Raw genomic sequence first — 13,840 nt, forward strand, 5'->3', positions numbered from 1 at the left:
AGTATGGAAGTACCGAGATTCCCTCCCTTTGCAGTATTGCCACTACTACCATAGTCACCTTAAAGAAGGTGCCAGGGGCCAAAGCAAAACCAAAAGGGAGCGCACAGAACTGTGAAACAAAGGAATGTCTGATGACTCTGACAAATGGTAATGTATGACCAACTGACTTTCCCACCAAAATTCAAATTGACGACCAATAGACTGCCCTGTTACCAATCAGGTTAGTGGACCCACTATTTACAAAGACAAATTGCAGACCTCATAACATACCCTGAAGAAAACGACAGCATGATGGCTGAAACATTGGTTTCTACTTGACAAGACAGAGTGAGACCCAAAAACCTGCAACAAGCATGATGCTAGCTGTGGAAACTGTTCTAAGATGCTCAGTTCTAGAGTCAGGTCAGGAGCCTTACCTCTGAGGATAGGAGTGAGGTTGTCGGCTTACTGGGGAGCATGGGTGAGAATCACATCAGACCGCTGGATGTTGGACATTGTTCTTGAAGGGTACAAGCTTAAGTTCTTTCATCCACTTCTGAGCCAGGAAGTGCAAGTCTGGATACCATAGTTCAGCCGTGGCCATAGACAGGACTTCTTTATAATGTTCCTGCTATGGGCCTGCGAAAAATAATGTGGTATCCAAGGTTGGTAGTTATTGTCATACTAGACTGGCCAAGGTATCCATGGTATGCAGATCTGGTCCATCTAAAGAGTGTCCAAGGCCTCAAATTTCCCTGTCATCTGGGGTTGATCTCATAAGGCCCAATCACCCTGGAGGATCTGGAGCACTTTTGGTCTTATGGCATAGCTCTTGAGCACACAGCCTTAATGCAAAAAGGCTATTTAGAGATGGTGATTGCCACCCTCCTAAAGTCCAAGAAGCAGTCAACCTTGGTTGCCTATGCAAAGGAATGGAGAAGCTTCCAGGGCTGGTGTGCCCAGAAGAGTGAGGACCCGGTTACAGCACTAGTGTCACTCATCCTAGCTTTCCTTAAAGAAGGGCTTGAGAAAGGACTAGAGGTAGGTTCTCTCAGAGTACAGATAGAAGGACTTTGGCCTGTCACCCAGATGTGAGGGAAGCATTACGACTGCAACCTCCAATACAAAAACATTTTCCAACATGGAATCTTAATGTTGTTCTGCGGACTCTTGGTAGAGCTTCGTATGAGCCTTTGGAGCCAGCATTATTGATGGACCTGACAGTTAAAATAGTGTGTTTAGTGGCGGTCACATCAGCTTGATGACTGTCTGAGCTACAGGCAAGGATATTGCTGTGACCGGGAAGTAACCCGAGACCTATGGGCCTTTTGTTATTGTTGTTTTTTGCCTACAAATAATTGTGCCTTGTTTGTTGAGAACTATGTCGTCAAGAGGGGAGGTATCGGCTGGGGTATACCAGGCGGCAAGCCTGAGTGTTTCCGTTTCTCCTTTTTGGAATTTCGGCTTGTTGTTTCTTTCTTTTTTTTTTTTTTTTTTTGCCTCTTTGGCATAAAAAAAGAGAGAGGCTGATAAAGGCCCAGGTGCCTAATAAGGCCTGGCAGGTAGGCCTGCTTTGTTTGTTTGAACTGTGCCTTATTGATTAGATCTACATTTGTTTTAGAAGCTTCCTCCTAGCTTGACTTTAGGAAACAGATAAAAACGTGAACCCCATATCTATTTAACAGGTTAGGATCTTAATGTTGTTATTTTTAAATCTATCTTTTATTCTTTTAAATTGTTTGTATTTCTTAATATAGTTAACATTTTATCATGCAGAATCTTTAAAAGATTTTAATCCGATGCATGCATTTGTATTGTATCTATTGCATTATTTGTACTGTGATTGATTGTTGTAAACCGCCAAGAACTCTTAGGTATGGCAGTATATAAAAATAAATTATTATTATATTATTTATTATTATTTACCTGCAGAGAACCTTTTCTCAGAGATTTGGAGATGGGGTTTTCACTGAGGACAGTCCCTTCTTTCTTGTTGAAAGTAGTCTTCAGTTTTCACATCAACCAGGAAGTATGGTTGCCGGCCTTCATGCCCTCAGGGTCCAAGAAGGGTGACAAAGCTCTTAAGTTACTGGATGTTTGCAGAGTATTGCTTCATTAGCTGTAAATGATGAATGAGTTTTGACTGTCGGATTATCTCTTTATGTTGGTGGCTCAGCTGGCTTCAAAAGTGAACATTTCTAGATGGATTTATTTGGCCATTTCTTCAGCTTATATCAGCAGTGGAAAGTGACCTTCAGTAGACGTAAAGACCCATTCCACTAGGAGTGTAGCTTCTTCCTGGGCAGAGTCCAAATTAGTTTCCCCTGAGGAAATTTGTAGAGCAGCCACATGGTCTTCCCTCCATACTTTCACAAAGTTTTTATAGGGTGGATGTAGTGGCCAAATTAGATATTTTTTGGATCTTCAGTACTTTCAGCAGGCTCATCTGTCCTGCCTTAGATAATGGGGGACTGCTTTGATACATCCAATAGGTTCCAAATTGTTTCTATTTCACTAGAAGGGAAGATTGGGTACTTGATCTTCTTTCAGGTAAATAGGCACATCATTCTTGAAGCCTGCCCTATCAGATGTTCATTAGCCTGCTTGCTGTCTCAGACTTGTCCATATTACTAGATGCCTTGTTTCTTTCCTCCATCCAGCACTGTTAAGGATAAAGGAAACACTCCATTTTGAAGAGACTAGAGGGTGTCTTTCAGAACTCCAAGAAGTGCAGGTTGCGTCAAGGTTCCCTGCTCCTTCCATAACTCAAGAAAGACACAACACCTCAAGCTGACCTTTTATTTATGGCATTTTTTTTTTCCTTCCTCCCACCAAGTTCAATGGAAAAAGCTATTTGAATCTACTATGTTCCAGGGTCCCAATTCTGGAATAGCCTGGAATCTGCATCAGGCCCCTTCGTACTAGAACTTTAGAAAAATGTTTTAAAAACTATCTCTTTTCCTTGTAACTGACTGACTGCTATCCTACAATGATCTCTAGAATCTTATTGTAATTGTAATGATTGATCTCAAATGTTATTGTTAACCGCAATGAATCCTTGTTGACAATTATGGGGTAAAAGAAACAATATGGTATGGTAGCGCTCAGGTACAAGTGGTAGCCTGTTCATTCCACCTCATGTATGGCTAAATGTTTTAATATTTCATTATTATTTTTGTGTTAAATATTGTGATATGAGCAGAGCAGATTTGTTTCTCGAAGAGTCTCCCTGAACCCCTCCCTGTTATGTTTATTCTCTAGAGCTGACCATCTGCTTTGAGATAAACTGAGGATTTACAGGACAGCTGAGTGATGGGAAAATGTAAATGAGGCTTTCTACACCAGATCTTGCAATCAGAGGGTAGCTTCCTACAAGTTCCAGAATAATGTGCCTATTTACTAGAAAGAAAATTATCAAGGTAAGTACCTAATCTTCCCTTAACTAGGCAGGATCCTTTCCTAGTGAAATCACTTTGAATCTTGATCCCAGATGTTGCCAAGAGGGGGAAGAGGTGAGGGGGAAGAGATGAAAAATACCAGTTTTTCTGTACTGTTAAATGGGTATTCTATTGTAAAAGGTGTGTCATTCTGGTTGAGCGGATTATATCCCTGTGCTTGCGAGTCTTACAGAAGGAATCAACTCCAGATTTTGAATCACTCTTACTTCACCAAGGGCTCTGCTGCCCTGTACAGTTTTTTCCTTCTGCATGCAAGCCTGAAGGAGTGTTTCTGATCTGCTCTGCTTATTTATTTATTTTTGTTCAGTTTTTTTCACATATTTTTTTCATCGGTGCTAAGAGTTCCCCTAATCTAGGGTCCAGCTCTGCCTGTGTGGAGGAGAAGCAGACTCAGGTCTGCAGCTGACAGGCCAATCCCTTGTGGTACCTGTAAGCCAGCCTGCAGAAACCTGTTTGAAGCTTAGGGCTGTCCCCCTGATAGCATTGCTCACTTACTGCTTGCAGGGGTTTGAGTGCGGTCTAGTAGGCATCCTTAAGGGGCTCAGTGGGGTCTCGCAGGATGCCATTTGCATTTCACCTCCCCCTTTATTGCATGTCCATGGTCTGCGGGGGTTGGAAGCTCAGTCAGACACCGGTCAGACTTGAAACCCTAAAACTCAGCGCTGGAAGGATGTTCTGTTTGGGGCAGTGATTTATTCTCCCAGTTTCAGCTACCGTTGGAGCTGAGGCAGGCTGTAGCATATTGCCAGCACAGGTCAGTGATATGGCTGTTACACCCTATGAGGAAAATTGGGGTGGGGGGTCTGCAAATGTTATTTTTATTTATTTATTTGGTTTTATATCCCATCCTCCCAGGAGAGCTCAGAATGGGTTACAAGTATACATATATAACAAAGACTAGTAAAATATAACATGACAAATGTTGCACAGTGAGCATGACAATCATTGCATGACAAACATAGGATGGCAGCTTGGCATGGCAGACCTAGTCATATATTCAAGCATAGAATAGCATGATAAGAAAAGTATTACAAGCATGGCAAACATAACATGCTATATTATACATGGTGAACATAGTAAAATATATATATCTGATAGAAGCTAATAATCAACCTCACAGCTTTGTTTTTGTTTTCTCTTCCTTTCAGGGAGTCTATCACCAGAAAGGAAAGTCACTGGCTGGCTTAAGAGAACCAATGAGACACTATGGAAATGTGGCAGAGTTCTCACCCTTGAGCCAGGATTATGAGGTGCCTTTTGAGATGAGGGGCCAGCTCGTATAAAACACCCAAAAGATGAAAAGATTGCCGTAATTGCAAAAACTATCAAAATTATGTAGCACCTTTAATCCAAACATGACTTCAAAGTGCTTTAAAGCTTAATTTCACTTCTGAGCTATAAGGCCTAGCATAAGCTTTCTGAGACTACATGAAATTTCTACATGAAAGGAGAGGAGAAAAGAAACCAAGGCCCAGATATACTAAAGCCAGTAATCGTCTATCATTGCTAAACAGGTTTCGAGTAGTTTAGCGACAATCGGATTTGCTGACCTGATGCTCAAAACGGCTCACTGCGTGGTTTTCTGCCTCATCGCTCATTCTCCGATCCAGCTATGCAAATAAGGTCATTAATATTGAAATTCCATGTAAACTAGCCGAGCGATTGATGCTCTAACATCACTTTGTGAGGCACAAAAAAAGTGATTACTTTTAGCGATCTGAATTAAGTGACTGGTCAATATCAGGTACTTACCTGTCCTACCAATAGTTCAGCCCAGAAATTAATATATTTATAACATTTACCATACCTTTTTTTATGGGCATACATATGCACAATATCTGCCCTATTAAAAAAACCAAAACAAAAAAACATGAGCTGAGCCCCCCAATGATGAGCTGCTGCACCCCTATGACAAACACAGGTCCCCAAATCCCCCAACAATGATTGCCACCCCCTCTTGCCTCAGCAACCCCTCCATGGTCCCCCCTGACACTTCCCAACTTAAATGAAGATCCCCCCTCCCACCACTCCACCAATAAGACAGCCCTGGTCAATCGAAGTCTTAGGTCCCTCCTCAGCGCATACCAGGATGCACCGGGAAGGTGGCCTAAGGCCCTGATTGGCCCAGATATCTAAGGCCCCTCCCATAGGAAGGGATTAAGATATCCTAGCCAACCAGGGCCTTGGGCCTCTCCCTGGTGCATCAGGAAGGGGAAGGCCCAGCCATTTTGAATAGGTAGGCCTGCTGGCAAGAGGGAGTGGGCATTCCTCTTGCCGGATTCTACAATGAGATATGGAGTGGCTGGGAAGGTTACTTGAGGGGGCTGAGAAGGTTACTTGAGGGGGGGGGGGGTTCTGAGCTGACCCTCCATACTACCAGGCCTGTCTTTTGGGGTCATCTTGGTGGGGTGGTGGATCTTCATGTAGAGTGGTGTGTGTGTGTGTGTGTCAGAGGGAGCGTGGGGTACTGCCGGGGGAAGAGTCAGGGGGGAGCATCGGGAGGGGGGGGTTCCAGGTGGCCCAGATGCATAACCAGGCTTCTGAGGCAGAAGAGTGGGCATCCCTTCTGTCTCTCTGGGTGCTTCACTGTTGTGGGGGTGGCTGTCATGGGGGGGGGGGGTCGTGGACCTGCGGTTGTCATTGGGAGGGGGTGCCGGCATGACTGATAGAGTGCATGGATAACATGCCCAACATCTGTGTCTATTTAAAAAAGAAAAAACATTTCCTGTCCCGAACAGCTGAGTGGCAGGAGGCTGCTTCGGGGCTTCTCCTACCTCTCAACTGTTCGGGCTTCTTTTCCTGGCTCTGCGCAAGTGTGAGAGTCACTCTCATAGCGATTCATCAGCGGGATTGGACAAAGATTATGACAATCTTCTGTTCAAATCATTTGCATGCAAACTTGTTTGAGCATCAGTCACTCTTTTGAAATTAGCCAAAAATCAGACTGCGGGGAACCCACGCAGTCTTACCAACCCTGTTTAGTGTATCTGGGCCCAAGTGATTATGATTACTACCCTGCCATAGTTTAGGAAACTGAGAAATGGAGAGATATGGTGACATTTCTAAGACCATATGGACAGTCTGTAGTTGGAAGCAGGATCTGAATTCACATTCCATGAGTTACATTTTATATTTCTATGCTTTAACCTCTTAGATCTCACCTTGCCCCATAGTAGAACTAGACTAGCACATTTGTTGTCTCCAAATAATTTTCTAGATTGTAAGATATTAAAATAAAGACTTTAATTTTCATATCTGAACTTTCTACCCTTTGTTTAGAGAAAAATCTTTAGCAAATACTGGCAATAAAATATTACACAACATTGTGGTTCAATTTGCACATGAATTTGAAAGTCATGATCAGCAGTGCTGTAGCGAAGCTTTCTTTCTGTCTACTTCTATATCTTACTTTTACCACAGACCAAAAGAAAATTGACTGAGCACCAGTGAACAACTAATTTGCAGTAGAGGTGTCAACCATGGCCCGGAGTGCTAAATACTCCAACGTTGCTCCAATGCTCATAGAATTCCTATGTTAGTAATAGCTGGTGTGTAGGAAAGTGTCTGAGATGCAGAACTACTGTAAAATGACAGCAGAGGAGCCAGTGAGAAGACCTCTTGGAAGAAGAGGTCAGAACACCCAGGGGAAGAATATGTTCAAGTTTAAGTTTCAAGTTTATTGTGTATTTGATTAATTGCTTACTCAAATTTCTAAGCAATGAACAAATCTTTCAAATTACAGATTAAAACTGGGGTTATTAAAAACAAGTAGACACTAGGGTTATTAAAAACAAGTAGACACTAAGCAAACATAACAGATTAGTAACTAACAATATAAACAATAACAGAAGAAATAGAAGGAATGAATGGGTAAGGAAATACAATATTGATGATAGAAAGAGGAATAATTATGGTAGAAAACAATAGGAGGGGAATAAGATAGTAACCTTGTAAGAGTTTACAGCGGTAGGTACGGACTCCTAAGCATCATAGGCATCTTTAAAAAGAAAGCTCTTAAGTTTACTTTTAAATTTATCTAAGTTATTTTCTTCTCTTAAATAAATAGGAAGGGAGTTTCAAGTTTGAGGAGCTGTAATAGAAAAAATAAAATGCCGCCGTGTAGAAGCTGATAAAGAAAAGGCCAAATTGCTTAACAAATATTTCTGTTCTATGTTCACAGTTGAAGCACTGGGAGCGGGACTGCAGAAGATGGATGGAGGAGTAATAGACTCTGATCGATTTTCAGAGGGTTTTCAATGGGGCTGGATGGTGTACATCCGAGAGTGCTGAAGGAACTTAGGGAAGTTCTGGCAGCTTTGCTGACTGACCTTTTCAATGAGTCTCTAGAGTCAGGAGTGGTACCGGAGGACTGGAGAAGGGCGGATGTGGTCCCTCTCCACAAAAGTGGAAGTAAGGAAGAAGTAGAGAATTACAGGCTGGTAATTCTGCCTTCTGTGGTAAACAAATTAATGGAAACGCTTTTAAAACAGAGAATGGTCAAGTTTCTGGAATCCTGTGGATTACAGGACTGGAGACAACATGGATTCACTAGAGATAGGTCTTGTCAGACAAATGTGATCAATTTCTTTGACTGGGTGACCAGAGAATTGGATAGAGGATGTGCGCTAGATGTGGTGTATTTAGATTTTATCAAAGCCTGAATGTGTTTTAACAAGTAAACTGATGAGGCAAGACCTCCCTTGGCTGAATCCATGCTGACTCTGTCTTATTAAATCATTGTTTGTCTACGTATTTCACGATTTTATTTTTTGTAATTGTTTCCACTGTTTGCTCGGCACTGAAATCAGGTATATTGAAGTGTAATTTCCCATATCTCCATTGGAATCCTTTAAAAAAATTTGGGCAACATTGGCCACCCTTCAATCCTCAAGTACTATGGATGATTTTATGATAGGCTACAGATCACTAACAGTAGATCAGCAATTTCATGTTTGAGTTCTTTCAATATTCTTCGATCAAGTTGATTTATTATTCTTTAGCTTGTCAATTTGGCTTAGTTCATCTTCCATGTTCACCGAGATTTCTTTCAATTTCTCCACATCATCCTGAAAATCATTTCCGGTTCACGTAGATCTCTTACATCTTCTTCCGTAAGACCAAAGCAAAGAATTAATTCAGTCTCTCCACTATGGCCTTATCCTCCCATAGCACCTCCTTTTGCTTCTTGATCATCCAACAGTCCCACGGATTCGTTCACAGGTTTTCTGCTTCTGATGTATCTGAAAAAGTTGTTACTATGAGTTTTTGTCTCTGACAAGTTTATCTTCATATTACCTTTTATCTTTCTTTATCAATGCTTTGCATCTAAATTGTCAGTGCTATTGAGGGGCATAATCAAAACTTTAAAACATCCAAAACCTGTCTAAGTCGGCACTTGGATGTCCTAATAGCCATCTACAGTTTTTCCCTTCTGCACATGAGCCTGAAGGAGTGTTTCTGTTCTGCTTTGCCTTTTTTCTTTATTTTATTTGAGTTCTTTTGGATTTCTTCAGTTTTTGGTGCTTGGAGCTTCCCTGTTTGTGGGTCCAGCTCTACATGTGAGGAAAAGAAGCAGACGGTGGTCTGTAGCTAATAGGTCAATTCCTTGTGATACCTATTAGCCAGCCTGTAGGAGCATTTTTAGAGCTTAGCACCATCCCTGGTTAGTGTGGTTCCCTAATGCTTGGCTGGGTATCCTAACCACAGATGGGGTGCTAATCTGGACAGTCTGCACATTCAAGGAGTAGTTTCACCAAGAATAAACCCTCATTATCAATCTCCTCAAAGTCCGAGCAATAGGCAACGCTCTCAAAAATTCTAGGACCAACGCCTCCAACAAGTAGTTCTTGTTGATCAAATAATTAAGTCACCATATCTCAACAAATAAGGGAGCATAGGTTCTCATTCCTTTTGCATGGAAGCAATCCTGATTTTGATTTGGGTGGCTGCTCGAGGCATATTTCTCAAAACAGTTTATCTAGCAGAGAAACAAAATGTACTAGCAGACAAATTGAGCAGACTCCTTGAACCTCACAAATGGTCTCTCAGCACAACTATCTTATGTCAGATTTTCTCCAAATGGGGGACTCTAGATATAGATCTCTTTGCTTCCCCCCACAACCAAAAACTTCCGCTCATTGCTCTAGACTCTATGCCACCAATCACCTGGAGTTAGATGCTTTCCTCATTCACTGGGAAGACAAAATTCCTCTATGCATTTCTTCTGTTACGTCTTATAGGGAAGATTCTACTCAAACTTTTCCAGGATCAAGGCACATGTTTCCCAAAGCACCTCACTTGCCGCGTCAACCTTGGTTTCCACTACTAGAGCTCTCAATCCAGGAACTGTACCAATTGCAAACATTCTCAGTGCTACTAACACAGAACAAGGGATCCCTCCTTCATTCTAACCCTTGATCATTAGCACTCACAGCATGGTTTCTTTTGAACAAGAAAATATTTTATCTCTCTTGGCTTCATATCTGCAGTCTTTGAAACGTCCAGAAAACCTTTTACTCAGTGCTGTTACCATTTCAATTGGATGAAATTTTCTTTCTGGTGTGCACTCCTATTCTCTTAAACCTGTCACATGTCTGTTTCCATCCATCCTGGACTACTTTCTTCACCTCTATAACTCTGGTCTAAAATACAACACGGTACAAGTACATTTCAGCGCTATCAATATATTTCACTCTCCCTTGGACAAGAAACCTCTGTCTTTTCATCCCTTAGAATCCAGGTTACTGAAAGGACTTTACTACACTAAACCACCTATCAAGCCTCCACCTGTTGCTTGGGATCTTAATGTGGTATTATCTACTCTTATGAAGTCTCCCTTTGAGCAACTTACAACTTGCTCTCTCAAACTTCTCACTTGGGAAAGTTGTTTTCCTCATTGCCTTCACCTCTGCATACAATGTCAGTGAATTTCAAGGTCTAGTGTCAGATCCTCCCTACATAAAATTTTACCGTGGCAGAGTGTCCAATATTCCTCCCTAAAGTTGTTTTAGAATTCCACCTCAACCAGTCCATAGTTTTGCCTGTTTTCTTTCCAAAGCCACATTCCCATCCTGGAGAAGCAATTCTTCACACATTGGACTGCAGACATTCTTTAGCATACTACCTGGGCCACACTAAGGGCTCCTTTTACGAAGGCACGTTAGCGGGTTTAACGCACGTAACTTTTAATCATGCGCTAACCCCCTCGCTAGCCGGAAAACTACCACCTGATCAAGAGGAGGCGGTAGCGGCTAACATGGCTGGTGGTTTAGCGTGCGCTATTACACGCATTAAACCGCTAACACGTCTTCGTAAAAGGAGCCCTAAGCGTCAAATAACATCCTCCCAGATCGTAACAAACTCAGAGCTCTTGTTACCATGAGAACTATCTCTGTTTGGTCAATGGCATCTCCAATAGAGCAACATGTGCTGGTCTCCTGAAGAAGCTCAAGATGAAACAGGCTCCTTTGACATCAGAGATTAGAAGTTTATTGATCAAAGCTAAGTTCCTGTCTTTATTGATTGATATTTTAAAAATTGGACTTATTGCACATTTAACTTAAAAATGGAGGGGGTGGTAGACCTATGATTGAAAAGACACCCATTGAATAGACCAGCACATGCTGCTCTGTTGTGAGTTGGGAAGGGAAGTCTGAGGTCCTTCCACCTTCCTAAAATATTATTGTGATATTTTACAATCAGCATATTTTGAAAATATTTGAAAATCTTCATAATTTTTGAATGTATACCCGCTTCTAAATGAGGTGTCACCAGAGTCTTATACAGGGGCATCAATACTGCCTTTTTCCTACTGGCCATATGCATCCAAGTTTACCCTGATATAGGCAATGAGTTACACATCAACAAACAAGGAGTTTGGGCACCTTCCTGTTGTGTCTGGAAGGGGACAGATGTTCTGCCCCATTCACCTCATCCCCTTCCAGTTGACAAGACAGCAAAGATACTTACCTGTAGCAAGTGTTCTCTGAGGACAGCAGGCATATATTCTCACATGCGGGTGATGCCATTCACAGAAGCCGGTGAGCTGAAAAGGGATGAGATGAATGGGACAGAATGCATGTCCCCTTCTAGACACAAGAGGAAGATGTCCATCCTCCTTGCTTGTCGATGTAATTCATTGTTTGTATCAGGATGAGCTTGTTGGACAAAAATATGTACACTTGTGTAATTTTACAAAAGCTATTTTCTGCATGTGTAACATTTTTTATATGTAGAAAAGGCTTCCCAAATTTACCCCAGAAAGCTGGTTTTGGGGAGGAAGAAGAGATGGATTAAGATGTTTGACAGCATAGTATGAAGATACAAGTGTATTGTATCTGTTTTCACAGACTTTGGTGATTACAGTTCATATTGTGTGGTTGTTATTTTATTGGGATCGGGCAATGAACACTCCAAGATGTTGATATTCGTCCTTTTTTGAAATAAACAAGTTGTTTTTATTATCCTTTGATCTTTGAGTGTTCATTGCCCAATCCCACTTTGTTTTGTTTGTTCTTGAACCTGTGGGTTCTGGTCCTGTTGGACTCTTGTTGTTTGGTTGTTATTTTCTTAGCATAATAGCGATACTGACTTGCCATCATGTCTCTATAACCCAAAGTATCCAGCCTTCTCAGGTGGTCACTCTCTAAATCCAAACCATACCTGAGCTTTCTTATTTTCCAGGATCTGAGTTGTGTGACTAGAGTGACACCATTGCGAGGGATACAAATTAACAAACTTAATGGGCCAAGTGACCTTTTTCTATCATTAGCTTCTCTGCTTTGATACAGTGACTCATCTCAGGTTCCAGATAATAAACAGGGCTGTGGAGAGTGTGAGTCCATGTTTCTATCTCCTAGGAAGCCTCTGATCTAAAAGGTAGTTAGGTATCTGGGCCCTTCTCCCTCCCCAGAATTTTCACAATCATTCCAGCTATGAAAGAACCAATCACAACCTAAGCCTCTGTTTAAAATACATTTATTAATCAGAACAAAAATTAGTTTATTACTAAGAAAATATTCTTTTACTGTCTGAATTTCAAACATTGCACTTGCTTACAAAACATCCAGATTCGAGGCAACAACATTCATGTGTATAATTTGGACTTGTATTCAGGTTGTATTGCAGTGAGTTACAATCCACTTTGCTTACAGACAGATGTCCAGATAGCTTGATCGTGCAATAACAAAGGCAATTTACAAAGAGATTTCCACCAATAAATACTGGCTTATCTGTGGAAAAAATACCCTTAAAAATTGCCCTAGGTCTTTGGTGGGCAAAATGGGTGGCACTGGTGGTAGGGCTGAAATGGACTAGTAGAAGTAAGTGAAGGGGTTTCATTAAGAAATCTCTACACCTGCCTCCCCATGATACTCAGCAGCCAGGCACTTTGTGAAAGGGAAACTCCATACTGTACCATCAAGGGGATAATTCTAAAAAGAAAGCAAGATTTGGCACCAGGAAAATACATAAATGACCTGAATACTTGCACATACTCTGACTATACACTATTCAACAACCTGGTGCTTATAAATGCAATGGTACATAGTTTGAAGGCGGGCTTACAGAGGAGTGGCACATGGGTGGGGTGCACAATTTTGCATGTAAATTATGGAACACTATAAGGCCAATATTCAGCCCACAGGCTGAACACACTGGATACTCAATGCTCATTTCCCAGCACTGAATATCTAGGTATGGCCCTGGACGTTAGCTGGGTACCAACCAATATTCAGACTGGTCACCAGCTAACTCACTGCATACAGTTAGGACAGCTGTTTTGCTCGGTTCATAGACAAAACCACCAAAGACAAAGGCACGCGCCGACAACTGAGCGCAAGATGGAAGCACGCTCCGAAGAAAAAGAGTGTTTTTAGGGGCTCCGACGAGGGTTTTTGTTGGGGAACCCCCCACTTTACTTAATACAGATCGTGGTGGCATTGTGGGGGGTTGTAACCGCCCTCATTATACTGTAAACTTAACTGTTTCCCTGTTTTTTAGGGAAAAAGTGAAGTTTTCAGTAAATGTGGGGGGTTACAACCCCCCAACCTCCCCACAATGCCCCCACAATGCGGCGCGATCTGTATAAAGTATAGTGGGGGGTTCCCCCCCACCACCACACTCCCCGTCGGAGCCCTTTAAAACAGTCATTTTCTTCGGCACGCACCTCCGCGTTGCGTTCAGTTGTCTGTGCGCGCCTTTGTCCTGGCGTGCTTTTGACCTGACCCCGTTTTGCTCAGTTGGTTAGTGGACCGAAAATCGCTCTGTCTTTCTTCTGTCTCTGGAATACCCTCAAACTAACTGGTTATAAGGGATATTCAGGAGCACTGACCAGTTAAGTGCCACTGAATATTCCCAGATAGCCCTGAACAAACAAATAGCCAGGAGCATCTCCTTGCTGTTTA

The 13,840-nt window shown here is 42.0% G+C and overlaps 1 protein-coding gene across 4 annotated transcripts in view; it reads left to right on the forward strand.

Annotated features, from left to right (window-relative positions):
* Positions 1-4,833, forward strand: part of NPHS1 (NPHS1 adhesion molecule, nephrin) — a 164,167-nt gene extending 159,334 nt beyond the window's left edge. For 3 of the 4 annotated variants that reach the window (XM_033914958.1, XM_033914959.1, XM_033914960.1), the window contains one exon: positions 4,586-4,833. In XM_033914958.1, coding sequence (XP_033770849.1) covers positions 4,586-4,720 — 135 coding nt within the window. In that variant the 3' untranslated portion in view covers positions 4,721-4,833. Of the gene's footprint in view, positions 1-3,240; positions 3,399-4,585 lie in introns of all 4 variants that reach the window. The other variant, XR_004536509.1, reaches the window with a different exon arrangement.
* Positions 4,834-13,840: the final 9,007 nt, after the last annotated feature.

This window comes from Geotrypetes seraphini, chromosome 11 (genome assembly GCF_902459505.1).
Source record: "Geotrypetes seraphini chromosome 11, aGeoSer1.1, whole genome shotgun sequence".
NCBI lineage: Eukaryota > Metazoa > Chordata > Amphibia > Gymnophiona > Dermophiidae > Geotrypetes > Geotrypetes seraphini.